This window comes from Nuphar pumila, chromosome 4 (genome assembly GCF_984573655.1).
Source record: "Nuphar pumila chromosome 4, dmNupPumi1.hap1.1, whole genome shotgun sequence".
In the NCBI taxonomy this organism is placed as follows: domain Eukaryota; kingdom Viridiplantae; phylum Streptophyta; class Magnoliopsida; order Nymphaeales; family Nymphaeaceae; genus Nuphar; species Nuphar pumila.
The window spans coordinates 34,549,506-34,573,814 of NC_143252.1; the positions used below are offsets into that span (position 1 = coordinate 34,549,506).

The 24,309-nt window shown below is 39.6% G+C and overlaps 1 protein-coding gene and 2 pseudogenes across 1 annotated transcript; all 3 read right to left on the reverse strand.

Moving 5' to 3' along the window:
- Window positions 1–592: 592 nt before the first annotated feature.
- Window positions 593–1,991, reverse strand: LOC149839937 (copper transporter 6 pseudogene; annotated as a pseudogene).
- A 3,599-nt stretch (window positions 1,992–5,590) lies between these two features.
- On the reverse strand, window positions 5,591–6,091 carry LOC149839938 (copper transporter 6 pseudogene; annotated as a pseudogene).
- Window positions 6,092–8,512: 2,421 nt separating this feature from the next.
- On the reverse strand, window positions 8,513–24,046 carry LOC149839939 (succinate--CoA ligase [ADP-forming] subunit alpha, mitochondrial). The gene is made up of 7 exons (XM_090004282.1): window positions 23,741–24,046; window positions 21,638–21,847; window positions 19,204–19,374; window positions 18,973–19,096; window positions 11,574–11,635; window positions 10,639–10,720; window positions 8,513–8,871 (listed from the first exon to the last, which is right to left on the reverse strand). The coding sequence occupies exons 1-7, from the start codon at window positions 23,999–24,001 to the stop codon at window positions 8,732–8,734; spliced, it is 1,050 nt and encodes a 349-aa protein (XP_089860408.1). The 5' UTR covers window positions 24,002–24,046; the 3' UTR covers window positions 8,513–8,731.
- Window positions 24,047–24,309: the final 263 nt, after the last annotated feature.

Sequence of the window (24,309 nt, forward strand, 5' to 3'; positions counted from 1 at the left end):
AATTTAGGAATCAACCAATATTGGATCATGTAACTTCGATGATAAAATGCAAATTTTGAATGCTTGAATATTTACGAAGATTTTGAAACATTGATTTTAAAGCCTTAAAAGGATCTTTTTTATGCATCAAAATCAGATAATTCAAGAGCGGATTCTTATTAAACCAAGCATGTAGATCATAACTGTACTCACAAATACTCGCAATTATAGCTGAAAATTTGAAAACCCTGCAATATTATTGCAAGATATTCACATGTGAAAATCCTGATAATATGATTCTATAGTTCAAACTATAAAGTTTGAATATGATTTTATCATGATATTATTGTGATTTTATAGTTCAAAATTTGAAGTAAATTTCATTTTTTATGTTTTTGTACTTTCTTAAAATTTCAATTGATACCATGATTTTTTCGGGAATGAGATTTTGTCACCATGAATGAAATCAGACCAGGGTACCTTGCATGCCGTTCATCATGATTTTGGGCTTTGCTCTCAGCCTTGCACGCGGTATGTTTTATGTGCAGTTCATCAAGAGCATGAATTGCTCTAAAATTTTTTTGAAGACCTATCCAGGGCATAATCAATGCAGTCATGGACTCATGGTGGCCGTTGGAGGGTTACCCTTGATCTGATCCGGTGTCAAGTAATCCAATTCCTTTGACTGAACCATGAAGAAGGCCAGGGTCTCAGAGCCAAAGTAATCCTACCAAGTACCAAGTACTCACGCAGATAGAAACTGCCACAATAATTTACCTTTCCCACCAAATAATCGCTTTGGGAAATGGTCTGTCATCGTACTGTCCTTTTGTGCAGTACGTCGAGGGATACTTTCCCAGATTTTGTGAACCACTTTCCCATAATTTATTACCCCTACCATAATTATCTTCCCCACCAAACACTCTTTGGGAAAAGGACTGTCATCGTACTGCCCTTTTGTTCAGTACACAGGCGAATATTCCAAATTGACCTGTTAACCAACATGACGCAAACAGAAAAAACAAAAAAATAGAAAAAGAAAATTTGTTTGACTGGTTGTAACTCAAACTTCACGTCTCCATCCTTTCATGTTTTCTGATATAAAATTGGTTGACAGTGTGTGAAAAGCTTCCATTGGATGTTTTCATTCACTGGGTGAAAAAATTGTTACTGAAACATGATTCACATAATTTCTTCTGAATGTTTTGCCACAAAATGAAATCCGGCCTGAAAGGAAGAGGGGTGCTTTCTGTGTATGCTTCTAAAGACAAAATGTCAGAACGGCAAAAAATTCACCAAACCCTCCTGTCATTCTTCATGTATTTAGCAACCTCTGGATATCCATCACAAAAAAAAGTGAACTTCTGGATGAAAACAACAAACAAGAATTTATAAGTCATAAACACAGTTCGACCATGTTCATATAATCATTTATACATTTTCTCTCAAACCACAGAAAACAGATAAAACAAACAAGGCACTTCAAAATATTCCTCTAATGTTTATTCCATGCATAATTGACATCACCAAGATTTGCGAACTGGTACCAACTATCATAAGAGAGAGAGGGAGAGAGAGATCTAGCAGTTTCTTGGGCACCCATTTACCTGTTTCTCATCATTCTCCTGGTGCCGTTTGAAAAGGCTGCTCCCAAACAGCAAGAAACCCACCGCGTGGCCAGTGACGGCTGCCAGCAGGACGCCCGCGTTGAAAGACATGACTGCGAGCATCACCAAGTAGGCCAGACCCACTCGCAAGGTGTAGAGAAGGGTCTGCAGAAGGCCCGCAGCTGCGCTCGGCGCAGTGGGCCTGGCCAAACGGCAGAAGGACAGCCACTCCACCAACAAGGAGACCAAGAAAACAAGGACCAAGGAGAGGAGGTACATGCCCAGGCTCCTTCCAGGCCACCCATCGAACAATATCTCCACGTCCTTCCCCCAGAAGAAGGTCATGTGCATCATCATCTTGTGCATCCTGTGCGTGCTGGGCTCGCTGCTGGGTGCCATTGCCATCCCTCCGTTCATCTCTGCACCATGCCCCATCTCTCTCTCTCTCTCTCCCTCCAGTTGAGTTCGTCTATGGTGTGTGGTTTTATGGTGGGTATTGTCTAATCTATTTAGAGAACCTTTTTTTTTATATTTATAAGGAAAAACCGCCTTCTAAATCAGAAACCCAGCGGCGCTGGCGCTCTGCCTGCTACGATCACTGTCCTGGAAGGGTAAAACTCTGTGAGCTTATCCCTTGCCCCAAGAGAGTTATTTAGAGATAAGCATAACTCCCCAAATTCATAAAGTTTGTTTCTAGCTAGCAACAGGCGTCTAACAACAAGAATTATGAGGTTAGGTGCCAAATGTAAGAATCTTCTGCATGAGAGAGAGAGAGAGAGCTTATTTAACTGAGCTATTATGTGAACAATCAAGCTTAGTAAGTTGCCTTTTGAAAATATAGGATCCTTTATTTTTTGCAACTTTTTGTTTTGGGTCTCTATCTTAGCAGTTGCCTTGCAGGGAAAATAGCACCCATCCAACGGCCATGGTAAGCGGATTATAAATGGAATGTCCAAGTGGAGTGTAAATGGCTATAAATATAGGGATTTCATTGCCCTGTGGAGGTCAAATGTACTACACATCCTTGCATGTAGGGGTGCGTACGAACCAAACTGAATTTTGGGTTGTTCATGCAGTCATACTTTGATTTGTTAAGAAATACTGAGTTCAAGCTTCAGCTGGAGGTTGCCTCGAGCTCACCCTGCCAAGTTTGAACTTGATTTGGTTTTGTTCAAGAGTAAAACTTTACCAAGAGCTCAGCCTGCCCAGTTTGAACTTGGTTTGGTTTTGTTCATGAGTAAAACTTAACCAAGAGCTCAGCCTGCCCAGTTTGAACCTAGTTTGGTTTTGGTTCATGAGTAAAACTTTGGACTTGGCATCTTCATTGTCATTGACATCAATCTCATAAACTTTATGATACACCACAATTTGTTGTTTGTGGACTTGAGGTTAGGGGTGGGCATCAGGCTGGCCTGGCCCAGGCCCATCGGGATTTGAGCATGACCCGGCCCAAAAACTGCCCGGTTCTTAATGGGCTCAGGTTTGAAAGGCAACCCAGCCCATTGGCCCAACGGGCCAATGTTTAGCGGGCTGGTTTGACCTGCCCAAACCCATTTGTAAGTTATTTTGAAAATTGAGTTAACAAATTAATTTCAAAAGCAATAAATTAATGAAAAGTTATAAAATTCACAATTCCATATTAGTTTAAATACAATTAATGCAACAATTAGCTTTAGGTTCTATATTACTAAAGCAATTAATTAATTAGGTAGCTTAGGCTCATCGGGTTGGCGGGGTAGCCCATGGGCTAACCTAGGCACGACCCATTTATATAGCGGGCCAGGTTTTGGCCCGATTTTCAATGAGTCAGGGCCTAAAATCCTGACCCAAACCTGGTCTATGGTGTGTTGGGTTGCCTTGGCCCATTGGGATGCCCGACCGGTTGCCCACCCCTACTTGAGGTACTTTATCTGGCAGGGTTGCCCTAATTAAGACTTTGTATACATTCATATGATTCAAACAGCACAAATTAGTTTTAACACTTTACACAATTTGTTGGAAATAAAGGGAAAACTGAAAAAGCTATAGCTAGCTAATTTTAACTAAAACAAATATATATGAGCGTTTTTCTTCCGAGGGAATTAGACTCAGAAATAGTACTTATAATCAGATATTTAAAAGGAACAAAAAAAAAGTTTGTAAATAATAATGTTGACAGTTGGAGACGTCTACCATAAGTGAAGCAAATATTTTCTTCAAAACCTATTTTTCTTTAAGGAATAGTTCTTTTTTAATCGCACACACAGATTGTGGTTGCTTGACTTTGCCTTGATTTCGTTTCAAACTTAAAATGTGTTCGAGCTTGCATTGTTGGATTAACAAGTACAAGCTCAGACAAGTTTTTAACCAGCCAAATACAAGGCAATTCAGCTCAATCAAGCAGCTTCATTTGATTACGGCCCTTGCATGATTGGAATTAAGAAGTTTTAAGTTCACAAAATATTGCATAACGTCGGATTCAAATCATCAAAAAGGAGTCCTTGAGTTTTTCTCTTGAAGACTCCACTACAGTGTTTGTTCGTATGTAGATCAATGGCTTACTGACCCCTTAATCTCTTGCAATTAACTTGGGACGCGTGAATAATAGATGACAATGAACAGTTGCCAAGGAGTTGAATGTACTTAAGTTGCTACCATTGCCATTTCCAAGATAATTTTTTTTTTATCAAAGTGGGGCTTAGGATAGGCGAGATGGGGTCAGGCAGACCCCCGACCAGTTATACAACCGTACCATTCGGTTTTGAACTTGCAACATCCCAACACAAGGTGACGTGCACTAGCTGCACCTACCATGCTCTGGTCTAAAACCATTGTGAAGTACAAATTTTTTTGGAAGTTTTGTTAGAGAAAAGGTTCAGTTAGTTTGGTGTAGTGGGATGGGGGCCTAGGCCGCTAGGTGGGTGATCTAGGTTCAAATTCCCTGAGCATCATCACTCCCTGCGCAAGCCGAAGCGTTGATGACTCCCCGGGGGCAAGGGGTAAGCCCTTGAAGTTTTACACTGCTAGGGGCGAGAGGTAAGCCCTGGAGTTTTACGCTGCTAAGATAGCGACCGTAAGTAAGGCAGGCAGAGCCAGCGCAGCGTGACTGGGTCTATGATGCTGGGGTGGTTTCTTTGAGTTAAAAAAAAAGCTTCAGAAATAGATCACCTCTGGTTCAATAAAGCCTCTCGAATCTTGCAAGATCAAGATAAACAAGCCTACGTATATTATAAGAAAGTGGTAATTCATACTGAACTTGCCATCTTTTCTTGTTTGAACCGACTAGTCATTCATGGTAAACACCAATCTTAGTTTTCCTGCATCTTTGCCGTTGGTTCTAAGGGGTACCCTCTTCTGTTTGTTGACCATTTCTAACCTTATTTACCGCTTGAATTGTGGAAAATCAATTGCTATCGTACAAGATCTTTTCTCTTTGCAGTACGACTTCTGTACTCAATTCTTCTCTAAAAAAAGACTTCTCTACTCAATTCAACATGACTAATTGGCCGGCCGATCACTTACGACTGCTTTGCCAGCCACACAAACAAATCGCCGTAACAAACAGACCACATGGATGGAATGTCCCGCCATCTCATCACATAGTTCTGGTTTTCTGTTTCCTTCCAACCCATCTCCATCCATACCACCATAGTGATTCTCACAAACCAAGTGGGTGTTTCCTACATTTTTCTGTCATGACCCACTTACAGAAACCAAACCACAGCCAGGGATCCCTCTTTCCTTTCCAATCTAATTAAAACCCAAAGAATAAATCACTAATATAAAAAACATAGATGAATGAACTATACATGGAGCAACTTTAAAAGGGACCATATTTATTCACCAAGCATTAACCTATACATAATTGCATTAAGACTCGCAAAAACAACAAAAGAAAGAAAAATTATTGCACGACAAGATCAACAAGACGGAAGCAGTGAGGTAACGATATAGATGATAGATGCACAACTCATTGGAGAGAGAGAGAGAGGGGGTTCTGCTGTGTGGCTCACAGAGGCATATATCTAGCACGTTCTAAGTGGGACCCCACGCTCATCATCCTCCCTGGATCGCTTAAAAACTCTGCTGCCAAAGAGCAAGAACCCTACCGCATGACCAACAACTGCTACGATCAGCACTCCCCCATTGAAGGACATGAGAGCAAGCATCACCAAATAGCCCAATCCTACGTGCAGAGAGTAGACAACCGTCTGCACCAGCCCCGCCGCTAGACTCAGCTCTCTCGGCCGAGCCAACCTGCAGAAGGAGAGCCACTCGACCAACAAAGAAGCCAAGAACACAAGGATCAAGGAGAGGATGTACAACCCCAGGCTGCCTCCCGGCCACCCATCGAACAAAATCTCAGCGTTCTTCCCCCAGTAGAAGGTCATGTGCATCATCATCTTATGGTGCATGTGCATCGTCGTGTTCTCGCCTCCCATCCCGTTCATTCCACCACCATGGCTCGGCGGCATCGCCATGTTCTCCCCTCCCATATTCCCGTTCATTCCGCCACCATGGTCCATTCTTGATGGCTTCTCTCTCTCTCTCTCTCTCTCTCAGGCTTCTGTTGTGGGTATTTTGTGGGGGTGGGTGTGGAATTTAAGAGCCAAAACCCGGAGGGAAAGGAAACAAACCGCTAGCTGGAGAGCTGTGACCGCCAATGGTCAGCCTCGCGTTTGTCTTGTTTCAAACAAACTCAACAAATTTTTTTTTAAAGGCAAGTTGGGGTTAGGACCCCTGCCAGAACAACAGCCACCGAGGGATTCGATCCTGGGCCTTCAGCTTGACACAGGACCCCTTTTACCACATGGGATACCACCTCGGTGGTCAAACTCAACAATTATCCTGGGGGCGAGAGCAGATCAGGTCCACGGGACCTTGTACAGAAAACTGTCTAAGATGAACCTTGGATGCCGTCCATCGCCAAGATGAACCGCACCCAAAGGTGGTAAAAAAGGATGGCCCCATATAGATGGATACCTCAAAAATTTTGGATGTGATTCACTTTCTAGATGAGTTGAAAAAATGAATGGCTGAGATTTGTCCAAAACAAGAAACATTCTATGTTTTTGGGTGCGGTTCATTTTTGAGGATGGACCTAATCCAAGATACCTTGGACCTGATCTGCTCGGTTTAGGGAGATGTGCCTTGGCGTTGCATTAATGATCAATAAGTTTTCTGTCTATAGCTACAGTCGAGATCTACACCTTGATGGGCCCCACTAGAATTTTTGTCGCCATTCACTTATTATATGAACAGCATCAACCACTTAAAAATGGACGACTGTAATTCATCCAAAATAAAAAGCTTTTAATTCTTCTTGGGTGGCATCCATTCTCTCTCCCTCAAAAGCTATTTGAGAACACAACTTTGTTTTTTCATTGTTACTCTGTTTCTTTTTTTAGTCAATTTTTTGTTACTCTGTTTTGTGCCCAGTTTCTTTGGACACAAGTGATAAATGATCCTGTGCCTGTACATTTCTTTGTTTCTATTTATGATATAAAGATTCTAAGTTCTCAAAAAAGGAAAAATCTCTGTTTGGTGCAACCATTTTCATTTTCCGTAGTGAAGCTGCTAGTAGACAGGGAAAAGGACAGATTGAATTTGATGGCGAGAGGTCCTATCTTGGTTTGTGAGCCTACTTGGAAAAGATTCAAAGTTCAGGAGAAAAATATTACCAATCCCACGATTAATAAAGTTCTCAATTTATTCATAGCTACTCCCTAGATGTAGACAAAAGGAGAGAATGAATTTCATCCATCGCCAATAATCAAAATTTCTCTATATGATGAGATGAAGTTAACGAATAAACATGGGTATGAGGTAATCAACAATTGCGTAGAGGGCAGAGCATTTCAACAAACTAAAGAATCAAACACTAAAAACACAAACAAGAACTGACCAGAACAAGAATCATGAGAGAGAATGCATATTATAAAAATTAAACCAACATTCTCTCTGCCATGTGCACCAAGAACTAGGAGGGAATGAGGTTGGAATTCACAGAAGAGCTTATCAATACAGTTATGGCACTCGCAGCCCCCAACATGAAAATAAAAAAGCTTTAAGGAAAATCACAAACAGTTCAACGTGCACTAATTCAAACAAGAAAATAATCTTTTTAGCTGTCAAGAATTGCTTCCTCTCACCATCAGATGTTGCCAATGACAACATAGGAACTGGATCGTGCCTTTCAAATAAAGTGACAACATAGGAACACTGGGCGTAGATGTTCCATCTCTGCATTTCTTTATCAGTCTTCTAATTTCGTCAAATTGCAAAAGATGCCTCTGTTGCCGTAATAAGGTGGCATTTACCAGCGTGTAACACAAAAATTATGTCCATGCTTATTTTCCACTTGAGGCAAGGAAAATCTCATGATATTTTAAAATGAAAACATTAAATTTTTTGATAAATCTAAGCATAAAATATCATAATATATAAAAATTAGGCCCAGAGTGCTAACGCCTTCTTGGTTAGGGGTGACTGTGATTTGCCACCTGAAATGGAACCAGTGAAACCTATCCGGGCATCCCTTGCTGCAAGGTCTAAGCTAGGTGTACTCTCTGGTGGGCAGTAAGGACCTCAAGGGATTTATTAACCGTCCCTTGGCCTGGCCCAGAAAAAATATATAGAAATAAAAAATGATAAAATCACAAGAAAATACCTGATCTGCTGGGGGCAATATGCCGTAGGGATTTTGTCATGATATCACTGCTTAATCAATTTACTTGAGATAAAATCACAATAAGTTCAATATATCAGTGACTCGTGATTGTCTGCAAATAAAAGACATAACAGACTTGACCAAATACAATTGCAATTTTCGCACTTCCAGTAAAGGCAAAGGCGTCTAAGAAAATAACTGCATAACCCCATACAGTACAGCTGCATTCGCCACAAGTTGTTAACAAGACTTGCAACCTCAAATGAAACCAAGTCCATGGCAGACAAAAAAACAGGAAATTTTTATTTTCTCCAATTTCATTTGGTTACAATTCACAAGTCTTCCCACAAATAAATCAGAAGAGCTGACGAAAAATGGACCTAGAGACAGTCACTCTGATCTCAGCCTAAAGGTTCTGAGAGTTTCTCTGATGTAGAAAACAAAAAATTTATGACCCCTCCAGGGGAATGTTTGCATACCAGAAGATAATAATCACCTATTCTAGAAGTCCACGCTGCTTAAACACATCAAACATCGCACTGCCAATCTTCGCTGGAGACTCAACAACTGTCGCACCTGCTTCTCTAAGGGTCTTGATCTTGTCTTGAGCTGTGCCCTTCCCACCAGATACAATTGCTGCATCATAAAAAGATATCAAAGACTATATTATAGATGAATTAACAATGTATCATCAATTGCCTATTAAACTTGCTGGATTTAAAAATTCTTTAATTTGACATAATTAGAACAAGAATGGTAACCTTTTATTATAAAAATGGTAAGTGAAGACGACAAAGGATATCCTTTAAAAGGAGAGAAACCTTCCAAATATGAAATTGGAAAAGGCCAAAGAATTAAAAGATATGAAAATAAAAAGACCACGTCCAGAGGTTATCAGCAAAATATGTCCATTCATTCTTCAACTCTCTTATTTAGTGACAGTTCTAGACTGGCAACTAAAGTTACATAGTTGCTGATTTAAATGACAGCATATCTTTAGGAATTAACTGTCACCACCATGGGCATATAAGTGATCTTATAAAAAGTAAATGATCCATTTATTATCTGGACTTTGGGACCTTTTAATGTATTTCTTATAAAATTACCAAAACAACAGTGGCAGTAACAATTAGCACATGAAACCATCGTGTCATTTTAAAATTTGTTGCAGGCGTAAATTTGTGGTGAATTTGTTAACATCAATGTATGGATGCATAAATTCCATTGCATGTGTGTGTGTGACACACACGTGTAAGATCATTTTAACATAGTAGTATTGCGACTTAACCATCAGGTCTTGGGCTCATCTCCAGACAAGAGAAAAGGGCACAACAGGCCATAGACAAGATATATGGATGGGTCATACACAAGCTCATGACCTTTCTAAACAACCACTGAAATAACAGGATCCATCTTTAGATGTGGCAGCTGGAAGGAAATAATTGGATAAGCAAACCAAACCAGAAAAGTGAAAGCACGAGGAACAATGAAGTATATACCATGGGTCTTTCTAATAAGCTCCCATACCTGTGCCATATTGTGTCAACACGGGTGCTGGTATTCGGTACTTTTGGATATGGGTTAACTAGTTTTTGTATATAAACCAGCCCATTTTATCCATCGTATGATCTAGTCAACCTGTGGTCGATGCATGAGAGCAAAAGTTTCTGATATTGAATATGTATTTGTTTATTAATTGTTAACTATATGTCCTAAACATGTTTTAGATTTTTTGTTCATCATTGACAATCTATGACTTCATTAGATTTTGTAAGATATAGTACAATTGTTCATTTTTGTATTGTGTGTTTTCATCATGGACTACATCCCTTTCCCTCTAACTACTGCCCAGTGTCTTCATGCTTGCAGTATATCTCATTGGTACTTGACTCTTTTCTCAATTTGCATAAGCCGGTGCATCAATACTAATAGTGCTCCAACTTCCACCATGCTCATTTTGATTGAGGAGTTTCCTATGAATATTTTGCGAGCAGAATTAAGCTCCAACCTTTTGTCTTCATTTTGACACTGTTGCATCTTTTCTTTTTAAGAGCAGAGTTAAACTTGGGCTTATCACTGAAATTACAATATAAGTAACTTAATTTACCCTATGTTTGCATTTAGCACCAATTATAAAGGTAGAACACTTTCCATCCATCCACCTAACTGTAGGATAAAAATATACAACACTATGAAGCATATAAAGAGGTTAGAAATGACAGAGGAAGTTTCTCAGATGAGATTGCCCATCTTAAAATGCTCTAAACGAAATAGTCCAGTAGGGTGAATTGCAACTGAGATCTCCACCATACATAACAATATATTTGCACCCCACTAAAAGCTAATATCGCAGGAATGACTGATAAAGTGAGAGCTATGATCATAATAAAAATAATATCTTACCTCCAGCATGACCCATGCGGCGACCTGGAGGTGCAGTAAGCCCAGCTATGAACGCAACAATGGGTTTTTCAGTTCCACTTTCCTGTAACAAAAGGCACATAACAGTTATATTTCATCATATTTCGGTCTGTATTTTCCAGGACAGAAGACAAAAGAAGCAATACAGAATAGGAGAAGAGCAGCAGAACAAGATAAGAGCAAGAAGTTTGAATTTAGGTGCAAATGAAATTGAAACCAAAAGACAAATAAATGTTCTTATGTTGAGTCATCTAATGTAAAAAGGCCATCATGGCACCACACTGGCAGGTATGTACAAGTACCTATGTCACACGGACTCGGCTAGGGGGTCGACGCACCCGCATCGACACGCCCCGACACGGGTGCAGACACGGACACGGTCAACGCACCGGGGCCGAGTCAGTCCACATTTTGGACTCAGTCAACTTTGACCGAGTCTATTTTGGTCCATTTTTAGGGCAAAAAACTAAAAAAATCAATTCTCTCTCTCTCTCTCTCTCTCTCTCTCTCTCTCTATATATATATATATATATATATATATATATATATATATATATATATATATATATATATATATATATATATATATATATATATATAGTCAAACTGTGCAACTGCACAGTCACAGACTGTGCAACTGCAGACTGGGCTATAGCGTGTCCCCTAATGGGCTATAGCTGACTTATTATTGTTATATATATATATATATTTAAAAATATATATACATATATATAGCCGAGTCCCCGTGTCCAAAATTTTTGAAATTGCGCCGCACCCATGTGACATAGACAAGTACAGTTATTATGGAGGACCTAATAGAGTTTGATATCTACTCTATCAGAAGTACAAAGTGTCCAAGTCTCGAACTGATTTGCTCCAAAATTTTGTAGTGAGAATCTATATTCAATCTCAATTACCTTGATTAAGGCAGCAGCATCTTCTTCTGCAGTTCCTCCGATCTCTCCTATCAAGACGATCCCTGGGTCAAATAAAATTTGCTCTGTTAAGAAACATGTATCGTATCTTTGTGGCATGAAAATTTTTATCAATTTTGATGTCCCAAACCAATCAAACATTGGCATATCAACAACATCAATCTGTGTCAAAGCTGGTAGAGTAGAACATACAGAAGCAATTTGGTATTTATTGCATTTATCTGGTGAGAACACACAACTGATACGACAAAAGTAAAAAGATGAAATGGAAGTGATACAAAAAAAAATTGAATAATGCTCCAGAAAGGTTAGCATCTAAACTGAAAGCACAAACATAAGGTTATTTGACAAACTGCAGGCAGAAAATAGAAGAAAAATTGCTAAGCCCACATACTTTAACGAAGATTTCGGCATCTAGGAAGTCCTACCAAAGTACTAGTAACTACATACTTCCCTTCAATTTGTCGCAGGATTAAACCAAAGGAACTTGACAGCAAGAATAATGGTTGACAAGTTAAAAAGTTCATCAGAGCATGAACCACATTGGTCATTCTATAAGAACACTAACATCATACACAAGTGTCTAGAACTAAGCAGCAAATCAGCCACCTCAAATAAATGCTCTACAATGTTCAGCCGACTAAAATAGAGCAAAAATTCATTAACTAATTTTCAGAATTTTCAATGGTAAATAATGAATAAGCTCGAAATCCATCAGATAGAACATTATCCAAATGTAACCAAAAAGTTGGATCACACTATTAACTATAAGCTGACTGCTCACACAAAAGAAAGAGAAGCAATTCACAGACAAGCATGCACAAATGACAATATCACAAGGATGGGTGATCCCTTGAGATATGTTCTATCCTCAAGGCTCTTGCCTAGGTGCCAAGGTGACCTAAGCTATGTCACAGGGATTCACCCAACAGGGAGCCGCACCCTGTGCTGTCAAAATGACCCTGGGTGTGGTCAACCGCACCCAGGGTCATAACTGTCCAAAATGGACTCGGTTAACTTTGACCGAGTCCATTTGGACCAAAACAAAAACTATGAAAGGGGTGGTGGTGGTGGGCAGGGGATTAGGGCAAATCTCCCTCCCCCCGACCCCGACACCTCTCCCTTCTCCTCCCCTGCTCCTCTTCCACAATGGCATCCCCGACCCCTTCTCTCCTTCGACGGACGGTGGCAGCCTTCCCCGAGCCCTCCTCCGGCGACTGCAAGGTATGTCTATCTCTTCCTCTTCTTCTCTTTCTTCTTCTCTCTCTTTCCCCTTCTCTTCTTCCTCCTCCATCTTCGGGTCTGGGTTCAGCTCCCAGCTCTGCTGGCTGGGTTAGGCTCCCAACCCTAGGCTGTCAAACCTAGCCATGTTGGGTTTGACAATGCTGAACCCAGGGGTTCGCCTCTATCGAACCCAGGCCTGCTGGGTTGGGCTCTGCTGAGCTGAACCCCTGGGTTAAGTAGAGCCAGACCAAGAAAGGTTTGGTATGACGGAGCTGAACCCCTGGGTCTGGCTCTGCTGAACCCAGCCCTGCTCATGCATGAATTTTATTTTATTTGGTTTTACAGAACCTCATATGAATTTTATTTTAATAATTTCTTTTTGTTTTAAGGACGAAAATGGCAGACAAAGGGAAATGACTCACAAACAAAGAAAAATAATTTGTGCCATCCTCATCCCCACATGTAAGTTTCGTTGCTAGTGTTGCCGGTAAGGGTAGTGGTATTGTTGATTCTCACTTGTTGACTGCATCATGTGATGATGAGGGGCCACTATGGGTACACGTGGATAAACTTGAAAAAACCAGAGAAGGTGGTGAAAATAAGAGATTTTGATGCAAACTTTGTGAGAGAGATTATGTTGTGTCTTACACAAGAGTTAAGGCTCCTTTATTGAAGATATTGGGACATGACATTTCAGGATGCAAAAGAGTTGATGAGGCAATGCGAAAACAATACAAAAAATATAAGATGAATATGAGAAGAAGAAGACAATGAGTGATTCTTGTACAATCAATGTACCATTTTCAAACCACCAAGAAGATGCTAAAAAAAAAGTTGATGTAGAAAGTAGAGAAAGATGAACCATACAAGCATCATTTAATACATATGGAAGGGAGAAAATGAATAAAAAAGTAGGGAGATATTTTTATTCTAGTTCACTTTCATTTAATGCAGCTAGAAACCCTTATTGAAAGGATTTAATTACTTTACTGACAAATTGTAACTTGAGTAATTATGTACCTTCAAGCTCAGAAAAACTGAGAAGTTTTCATGAGAACAAAATGAAATTTTTATTGTTTCTGATGGGTGGACAGATATTCAAAGGCATCCACTGATTAATTTCATTGCTTCTTCGCTTAGTGGCCCAATATTTTTGAAAGCAGATGATGCATCTGGGCAATAAAAAATGCTGAGTATTTGAAGGGGTTGTTTATAGAAGTAATAAAAGAAGTGAGTCATCAGAAAGTAGTGAAAATCATTACAAACAATACTGCAGTTTGTAAAAGTGCAGCATTGAGTATGGATAGTAAGCTATGTCACATGGGTGCGGGTGCGGGAGCGGGTGCGGGTGCGGGGATTCGGCACTTCCAAAAAACCCGGGTGCGGGGGTGCGGCAGGGGCAAAAATGTAAAATATATATATATATAGAAGGGGGTCGGGGATGAAGACTTGTTACCCACGTTCTGCTTGTTGTGTACTTTAGCTCAACGAGACCAAATTGATGAACCGAAGGGATTGGCAATCTGATCGACCCAGCCTGCTGCGTTCTGCTGACTGTCATGATTCAATCATGTCTGAAACTCCCTGGTCTTCACGAAAAAAAATATAAGCGAAAGGTTTGACGTGGTTTGTTGGAGAGAGAGTCTTCACGAGGCCTACGACGCCACTACCACGCCACTACCTAGGGTTCTTCAAATTTTATTTTATATACAGTTACACACAGATGACAACTAAAAGAAATTTATTGGATTTGACATGTGGAAAAAAGAGGTCTACACAAGGCTACGGCTAGAGCACCTCGTCAGGAGAAAAGTGAATACTAATAGCCACCAAGGCTCTACTCTACCACCATCATTATCATTTATTATCATTTATTATGGAGAGAGAAAATCCTTGACGAAAAAGGATTTGGTTGGTTGAAGCATAAAGACTTCAAAAGGCTCTTGAATTTTGGTTTTAATTTTTGAGGAAGATGGATCATCATTTCCAAGTTAACAATATGTTTTCCAACGTTGTGAATTAATTGTTTGGAGGCAGGAATAGCATGGGATGCCAAGAAAGCTCGTCAGATGTTGTGGACACAAGTGCCCCTTTATAAAACAAGAGCAGCAGCAGCAAGCAGCTGTCCAGAATTTTTTTTTTTAAATTCTGCAGCCCATTTCGTAGGGCAAATTTAAAAAAAAAAATCCAAACAAAAATGGACCGAAATGATCCTGGGTGTGGTCAACGCACCCAGGAACGGGTTGACCGCACCCGGTGCCGCACCCGCACCCGTGTCGAGTCGCGTCGACGCGGGTGCGACACCCTGCTAGCCGAATCCCTGTGACATAGATAATAAGTATCCTTATATTTTTTAGACTCCCTGTATAGCACACAACTTGAATCTCGCCTTCAAAAGCATTTGCAACTCAAAAGAAGAAGAAAATTCACCAGCATATGCTCTATGTTTATGGATTGGAGACAGTGTTATTAAAAACGCGCCTCAAGGTGCAAAAAGCACGCCTCGCCTTAGGCAAGGGCCTTTGTGTCTTGAGGCGCAGGTATAAAGTGTAAAGGCCTTGAGGCGTACGCCTCGGGGCGAGGCGTGCCTTAAGGTGCAAAAAGCGTGCCTCGCCTCAAGGCAAGGGCCTTTGTGCCTTGAGGCGCAGGTATAAAGTGTAAAGGCCTCGAGGCGTACGCCTCATATGCCTTGAGGCGTACGTCTCAGGGCGAGGCGCGCCTTGAGGTGAGGCATATGCAAATTCTCTCACTCGTCTGCTCTCTCTTGTCTGCTCTCTCCCACCTCTCTGCTCGTCTCTCCCTGGTCTCTCTGCTCTCTCCCACCTCGCTCTGTCATGTCTGTCAACCTAGCCTGAGCTTGCCTTTCGAAAGTAAAAGAATCCCAAGAAAATCAGGTGTGATCCATAAGAAAAGCGGGACCCGCGCTGGGGGGAGCCCCTGGAGCCCCCTTACTGCAAGGGCAAAAACTCTGAATCAGGCTCCACAACTCATCAGTATCTACATGAACCACTCCACTCATTCTTTCTGTTTTGTCTGTTGACTATATATCTAATCCACTTGAACATTTATGAGTAGTTTTTTGTCTGAGTTTATGAAACTTTCCAGCTTCAGGTTGACAAGTTCTTTTATAGCCTTAAAGGTGATTGGTATGTTGAATGCTCATGTGTACGGTTTCACATTATTTACAATGTAGAACTTCTACTGGCTGTAAGCATTCCTCATAACCATGAGTCATTTTGATTATATTTTTCTTGAAATTAGTTATAAGGCACTTGTTCTGCAGTTCATGAAGGATCATGTAGCTTTCCACTATGACTTGTACAGGTCCTCTTGGAAGCTGGATACCTGAACTTGTATTGCTCATAGAATTGCTTTTGGTTTATGTCTTGAAGAGGAGCTTGAGGCTTAAGTTTCTCTGGTTTGCCTTTCATTGAGGCAAAGAGGAAAACTTTAGGTGATCAATGCAAATAACTAATATTATGAAATTAGCAAACTCTGCATATGTCAACATAACATTGTTATTGAATAGGAAAAAGAATTTCTTATTTTTTTATTCAATGGAAAGATGATAGACTTGAACCAACACCACACACCAGCAACCTGTAAGGATGATTCCCTCAAGAAACCATCTTCCTAAATGTCCTATGTCCTTCCAAGAAGAAGACGAGTCACTAGCTCTGTCCCTTGGTAAATGAGCCAAGCCCAAACATGCCCTGTTTATTATTTTTTGGATATTCTTGTATAGGTATAAAGCGTAATTCCTTCATCAATAAAGCATTTTTTATTTATTTATAATTTTAGATATTTTTATAGTTTTTTTTTTAAGTTTTCAAATTTTTTTTTGAGGCTTACGCTTTACGCCTTGAAGCTTATGCCTCGCCTCGGATTTTGGTGGAGCGCCTCGCTACGCCTCAACGCTTTTCACAACCCTGTCGTTAACCAACTAGGTGAAATCTTTTCAAGAGATAATCACCAGTCTAAGCATCAAGCTTTTTTATCTTGATCAAGACCAGGTTCAATTCACAACGCAATCGATATAACGATTAGAGGTTTTACAAATGTTGAATCTAGGTATCACCTTGCCCAATTCATTCCAATGGTTCCATTCATGGTACACGAAAGCAGTACTTGTGCTTGTAAGGCATGCTTCCAATGTTTGGAAAACAATCATTTCAAAGCACATGGAAACATATAGAAAGCTAAATCAGAAAATATACAGGAAGTGTGTGGGAAGCATCCAGACCAGTGTTATTAAAAACGCGCCTCAAGGCGCAAAAAGCGTGCCTCGCCTCAAGGCGAGGGCCTTTGTGCCTTGAGGCGCAGACATAAAACGTAAAAGCCTTGAGGCGTACGCCTCATACACCTTGAGGCGTGCGCCTCGAGGTAAGGCGTTCACGCCTCATTTGTTTGGTCAACTGAGGGTCAAAGCCCTCATTTGACCAAAACTGAAATTTTATAAAATTAGGGCCCCCGACCCTAACGAGGGTCGGGGGCCTTAATTTTTCTATCTTCTCTCGCAGTCTCTCTCTCTCTCGTCTCTCACAGTCCTCTTTTGGGTTGGAGTTGGTGTAGCATTGTCAGCATTATTCTCTTGGGTGAGGAATAGTAAAAAATTATGTTTACTTAATCATAGTTATTATAGTTTCTCTTTTTATAACCATGTCTGTCTCTGATTTGGAAACGATTACTTTTTGCAGGTAGCGACAAAATTAAAGGTGTGTCTCTTTTCCATTTAGCAATCTAGTTTTAGTCAAGTGTTTGTAGAATTTATTTGTCTGCATGGACAATGTGCCAGATGTTTGGAAGGACTTGGATGTTCCATCAAATGCAAATATAAGCTTCTTTTCAGAGAGTTGGAATGAGAAGCTAGCAAGCTTTTTCGAGTCCCAGAACATCCCACTTCCATCTGCCTTAAGGTTTCCCTGCTTGCTAACACTGTCAAGCCTTTGGATACTGGACACCACAGGTGACTCCAGTTATGTAAACGGTTTCTTAGTATATTTTTTCTTTTATTGTTTAATCTCATATATTTTCCAGTTATGTAATCATTTTTTAGTTACTTTTATATGTTAATCTCATATTTTTTAGAATAATCTCATATATTTTAACTTTTGTAGGTTAATCTCATATATTTTCCAGTTATTTCAGTTATGTAATAAGTTTCTTAGTATATTTTAACTTTTTTTGGTTAATCTCATATATTTTCCAATTATATAATCAGTTTTTAGTTACTTTTATATGTTAATCTCATATTTTTTAGTACTTATTTGAGATTTTCTATTTCTTATTGGTTGTTATTTCATCAATAAAGCATTTCTTTATTTATTTGTATTTTTAGATATTTTTTATAATTTTTTTAAAGTTTTCAAATTTTTTTTTGAGGCTTACGCTTTACGCCTCGAGGCTTATGCCTCGCCTCGGTTTTTGGTGGAGCGCCTTGCTACGCCTCAATGCTTTTCACAACACTGATCCAGACTCTTGGCAATAAAAAGTTATGCCTTTTTCCTACAGAAAATGTAAACTAATTTCAATTAATTAATAAAATGGTATACTAAAAATTTATGGGGGCCATTTAGTAAGACAAGTCAGCAACAGATGTATATTAAAATCTATGTTTTTCTTAACATGGTCCTTGTAGAAGTTTATACTTATAATTGTAGATTATGTATTGTTATTCTTTTTGTTCATATCAATATTTGTCCCCTCCAAAAAAAAATCCCCACAGCGGACAACATCAAAGTGGGTCGGAACTTTCAACATAATTGCATGTAACAAGTGACAATCTGCCTAACATTTGAATATTTATACTAGGCCGTTTAAGATGCAGTAGCATGGTATATCTAAAGATTCTAAACTAAAGACCACTTAGACCAGGCACACCAGTTATGACAGCTGACAAGGAGAATCTGAAAAATGCATAAGCAGGACCACAGAGGTACTGCTAATAGGACCAAAATACATCCGCAGATAACTTTTACTTTTGAGTATCTGATGAATATGTTGATGTTAATATGCACTATGAACACAAAATCCGTTTATGGCATATAAAGCAACACTTCTGTACACATGTTCTTATGGAAATTTAATAGCTTCCAATTTATAAAGCTATACATGTTTGAGACAAGGGGCAAAGGAAAAGAGCCTTATAACACATTACCTTCAGTCTGAGGATCATCAATGAACTTTGTCACACAATCAACGAAGTTTGTTCCATTAAAAGGATCTCCTCCTATGCCCACACATGTTGATTGTCCTAGGCCCACAGCAGTTGTTTGGAAAACCTAACAATTGTAAGGAATAGGAGATGAGTTCTATAAACTGATGGATGGTGCCACCTTTACATAACAAAAACCATACTGCTTTATGTTTAAATAATAAAACATAATACCGCTTCATAAGTTAAGGTTCCAGATCGAGAAACGATGCCCACTCGCCCTGGTTTATGGATGTAGCCAGGCATAATTCCTATCTTGCACTCTCCAGGCTTGATAATACCAGGGCAATTTGGACCAATTAATCTAGTCTTAGATTGCCTGTTCAAAGCAGCCTTCACACGGACCTGCCAGTGTTATAAATCTTTCAAAATCCATAATTTGGGAAAACTTCAGATAAACTAAATAGCATAACAATCAAATAGATGTACAGGTAAATGAAGCATCTTTCTCCACATCAACAGAAAGTACCACCGAATTGTAACCAGTCAGTAACCATAGTCCCAAATATCGGCATAGGCTATATCTTGGCGAGGCTATTTATCACGATATTATAGATTTGGTGATAAATATCAGAAAAATCTCAGGGCTTAAAATATCTATATTAAAATAACAAAAATAAGTAAGAAAATATCAGATTTAGATAATAAAATACATATATAATAAAAGAAATAAGTAAAAAATGCAAAATAAAGAAGAAATATACATTTAAGATGTAGAAAATAAATAAAAATAGTAACAGTAATTGATAATATCGCGATATTACCACGATAATATCATGATATTATCAAATCGATGATATTTTTAAAATATTGTGATATTTTACCTGTAATATCGTTTGTTGAAAATACAGTGATAATATCGTGATATTTTGAAAATATCACTGATATCTGTGACTATGATTGTAACCACACTACTGAATAAAATAACTATGGCTGTATTCAATCTGGAAAATGTAAAGGATGAAGAAACCAGATTAAAAACATAATTAGAGGTTTGGTAGATGCACAAACCCTCAACTGCTTTTCAAGAAAGACGATATGATTAGGTTCACTCAACTTCTTGCCTTCTAAGGAAATGTGGCTATGGGCCACAATTGTTCTTGGAATTTAATGGTTATAGCTAATGCTACATAGTGATTTGACTATTTGTTTAAAAAATTCATACACCATTTAAGAAATTATCTACAAGTAAATGGGAATGTTGTGTTGTGAAATTGCCCTTAAATTTTACAAGAACATCTCTGGTATAGGTTGAGAAATTTTTAACTTTCCTGCACCATAAATAAGGAAACTTTTCTGTGCAAATTTCACAGTGTTAGATGTGAGAAAATATTGGCAGAAAATGTTCCTCAGAAAACTAATTCACAAAACAAACATAACAAAAAAAAAGCAACTGACCACACCCTAATGTAAATTGATACAGCCTTACAAAAAGGCTGATCAAATGAAAATGAGCAAATTATGGTCGTTAATTTGGAATTCATCTACCAACTTGTGATGTAGAAAAGCTACAGTTTATCACATTTTAAAAGCATGTCACCTGGGTGCGGGTGCGACATGGCAAGTTCGAAAAATGTGGGTACGGGGACACAGCTATATATATATATATATATATATAATATTTTTAAATGAAAGGAAAAAATAATAATATTTTAAATGTAAAAGGGGAAGAAAGGATAAAATGAAAAGGAAGAAGGGGTAAAATGATTTTTTTTTTAAAATAAGAGGGTGCTTTAAAAATATGTGTGTTTTTGAAAAAATATAAAAGAGAATCTTTTAGTTATTTTTAAATAAAAGAGGAAGAAGATGATATTATGAAATACAAAAAGGAGTAAAAAAAATTCTTTTAAGAATATGAAGATTGATAGGGCCCTCAATGAATTTTTTTATTTCATTAAGGAGAAAAAGGGGGTGGGAAGGGGCACCAACTCTCTCTCTCTCTCTGAGGAAGATGAACAAGAACATGGAGGAGGCGGAGGAGGTGGCAGCAGGTATGGGCCATTCCACCATCACACCCTCTCTCTCTCTCTCTCTCTCTCTCTCTCTCTCTCTCTCTCTCTCTCTCTCTCTCTCTCTCTCTCTCTCTCTCTCTCTCTCTCTCTCGTTTCCCCCTGCCCCCAACCCCTTTGTTTTACACCCCCCCTTTCTCTATCTCTCTCTCTCATTTCCCCCTCCCCAGGTTTATCTCTCTCTCTCAAGTGACCTTGCAGTCGCCGAGAGAGAGAGACAAAGAGAAGGGGAAAACAAGAGAGAGGGGAAGCCAAGAGCCAGAGAGGGGGGGGGGGGATTTTGCTTCTTTTTTTTCTTTTTTGAGGTTCGGGTCTGCATTAGACCCAACCTGGCACAGTGCGGGACCCGACCCGCGGCATACCCGCACTGCGCCCGGTACCCGTATCCGTGTCGACGTGTGTTGACACGGGTACGGCAGCCGAACTGCTGTGTTGCAGTATCATAGTTGAAAACTTAAAGTGATCACTTTTGTAACTTGTAGATTGTACAAAAGAAGCAAACCCATGGGGTTAGATTTTATTATACCTGATTCTTGGATACCAAAAAAAAAAAGATTGTGAAAATCTTTGATCAGAATATAGAATAAGACAAAAGTTACCATATCATGCTGAGGGATTCCCTCCGTGATGCAGACAACCAAATCTAACTCAGCTTCCATTGCTTCCAAAATAGCAGCTGCAGCAAATGGTGGGGGAACGTAAATAACAGAAGCATTTGCCTTTGCTTCAGCCTTTGCTTCTGCAACAGTATTGAAAACAGGAAGCCCTAGGTGTTCCGTTCCACCCTTTTTCGGTGTTACCCCACCAACCTGTTTAAAACATGGACAAGAAAATTAAACAAAGATTTGTATTACATCATATTGCATGACACGAATAATTCAAAAGAAAAAAAAAAAATCTCAAAGCACAAATTTACAATTCCTTTATGACATTCAGACATTTCACTGACCTTCCCGCTATAAAGAAGGGGGAGAGGAGTTGTGCCCAACAGAAAATTAACTACTACTAATAACAAATCAATGAATTGATGATAACGGTTTCTGCAAGCAAAATGAAAGAAAAGGAGACAGAAAAAGTCAGAGAGTCAGAAGAAGGTCTACCTATTCTGAGGAACAGGAATAAAACTTGGCCATCGAATAAGTGTTCCCAAATCACAGAACCCGGCAGCCTACTTATATAGCATGCCAATGATATGTGGTGTTTTTAGCTGAAGTATCCACACACCAGCAGGTCTTTTGCATTCAAAGCATAGAACCCGTTTTTTTTATCAGGAAAATATTAGAAGGTTAATTTTTAGAGAATTGAAAAGATAAACTTTCTTTCCTCAAGAAAACATTGGGAAAAAAACAGACAATTTTTGTAGAAGAAAAGTTAAATCTCAGAAAAATCAAAACAACCATTGTTCTTTTTAAAAATAAAGCTCTTGTAAAATATAACATAAATACCACAGCCTTGATGTTAATTGAGAACAGATGATAAATTACATTAAATAAATTTGAAGCTTTATTTTAATATGATAGATTCAATTTATTGACAATAACTGTAACTAAGATCTGTATAGCCATATTGCAAATCAATTGGCATAAAGAACAACAAAAGTATGGTTAATGCCACATGGAACTTCTCTAAGTGTGAGGTGAGGCATCTTCAGCTAGAGTATTTAGGGATGTTTCTGAATAAGCATCGTTCCAGCCCTGCAGGAACATCAAAAACTTGGATGACGTGACACATTGTGGCCAAAACAACAATAATCAATTTCATGATTAGAGTATGCACAACACTCCAAGCGGTCAGCTTTACATGGGGACAAAAAGAGAAACCTAGGAACACCTACGATCCTTCCCTTAACACAGGATATTAGAAAGGCAGATGTGTACTGCCTAATGCATCGGTGCACAGTCACATACCAAAAGACGATATTATCAAAAGCATCAGCAATGACACAAGAAATGGGCCGTGATTGCCCTGGCCTCACCTAAGTAGAAACCTAAGTGACATTCAGATTCGCCAATAAGGATATGTCCTCAATCTGGGACTTATCACTTGGAAATTGGTAGTCCTGGGGAGTTTATGCATTTGGAAAAGTGGTAGCTGCCAAATCTACTCTTTAGTGCGAATCTAAAGGGGAGACAGTCTCACTTCCTCTCCCAAATGCATAAACTCCCATCCAGCTACCAGTTTCCAAACACCCACCACCAAGGCAGTTTGACCATGTATCTACCAAATGCATAAGCACCCATCCCAGCTGCCAGATTCCAAGCATAGCCTAAGAGAAAAATGCACCCCATCTGTTGCGCTGTATCTAGATTATCTGTGATTTGCATTATTGTGCTCTAATCTATTTCAGTTTTTTCGCAATCCGGATCGTGAATATACCAACATCAAAATTGTTTTAAGCACAAGCAAATCAAACTACAACGCAATAAAAGAAAGAACATCAAGCGGAAGTACACAATCAAAACCAATACGGATTCATCCAATTCAGCCACGAAAGAACACGCTAAACTTTGAAACAGTCCATTCGGATAACAATCGGTTCAATCGAATGGTCAAAATTCAACCAACTCTATAAAAACCAGATATCAACAAGAACGTGCTACAAATATTCGAAATGAGACCTCAGATCAACAACCAAATCACAAAGAACCGAAGTCATATCCAGATGATCGTGATGAGAGAGAGAGAGAGATGGGGTCTCTCACCATCTTGGTGCCGTACTCGATGGCCTGCTCAGTGTGGAAGGTGCCGTTCTTTCCGGTGATGCCCTGGCAGATGACGCGGGTGTTCTTGTCCACGAAGACGGCCGGAGGCGGGGACGAAGCGGCGGAGAGACGCCGGCTCTGGAAGGCGGAGGCGGCGAGGCCTAGGGTTTCTTCCGGCCCTCCTCTTCTGCAGAGGCTCGCCCCGAGCCTCGACGTCGACGTAAATCCTAACCCTAAGAGCCTGCTACACTGGCGAGCCATCTCTCTCTCTCTCTCGCTCTCTCTCCTGTGTGTTTGGGAAGAAGGGAGGGGGAAGTGAAGGAGAGAAATGGGGGATGCTTTCAAAGCCGCCAATGTTGTCTAAATTGCGTGTTTGGTTCGTCAAGAACTGCAACCGAAAGGACGATTCCACGGAAATTGGAGCCTCTCTATTTCGAGTTCTTGACTTGCTTTACCTCGACGGTGCAGCACTTATCCAGGAAAACGGGATAAGTTGGGATATTGAAATATGGGGGAACAAGACTGTGAGTGTTTTTGGACGTGTTCACTTGTCCCCAAAAAGCTGGATA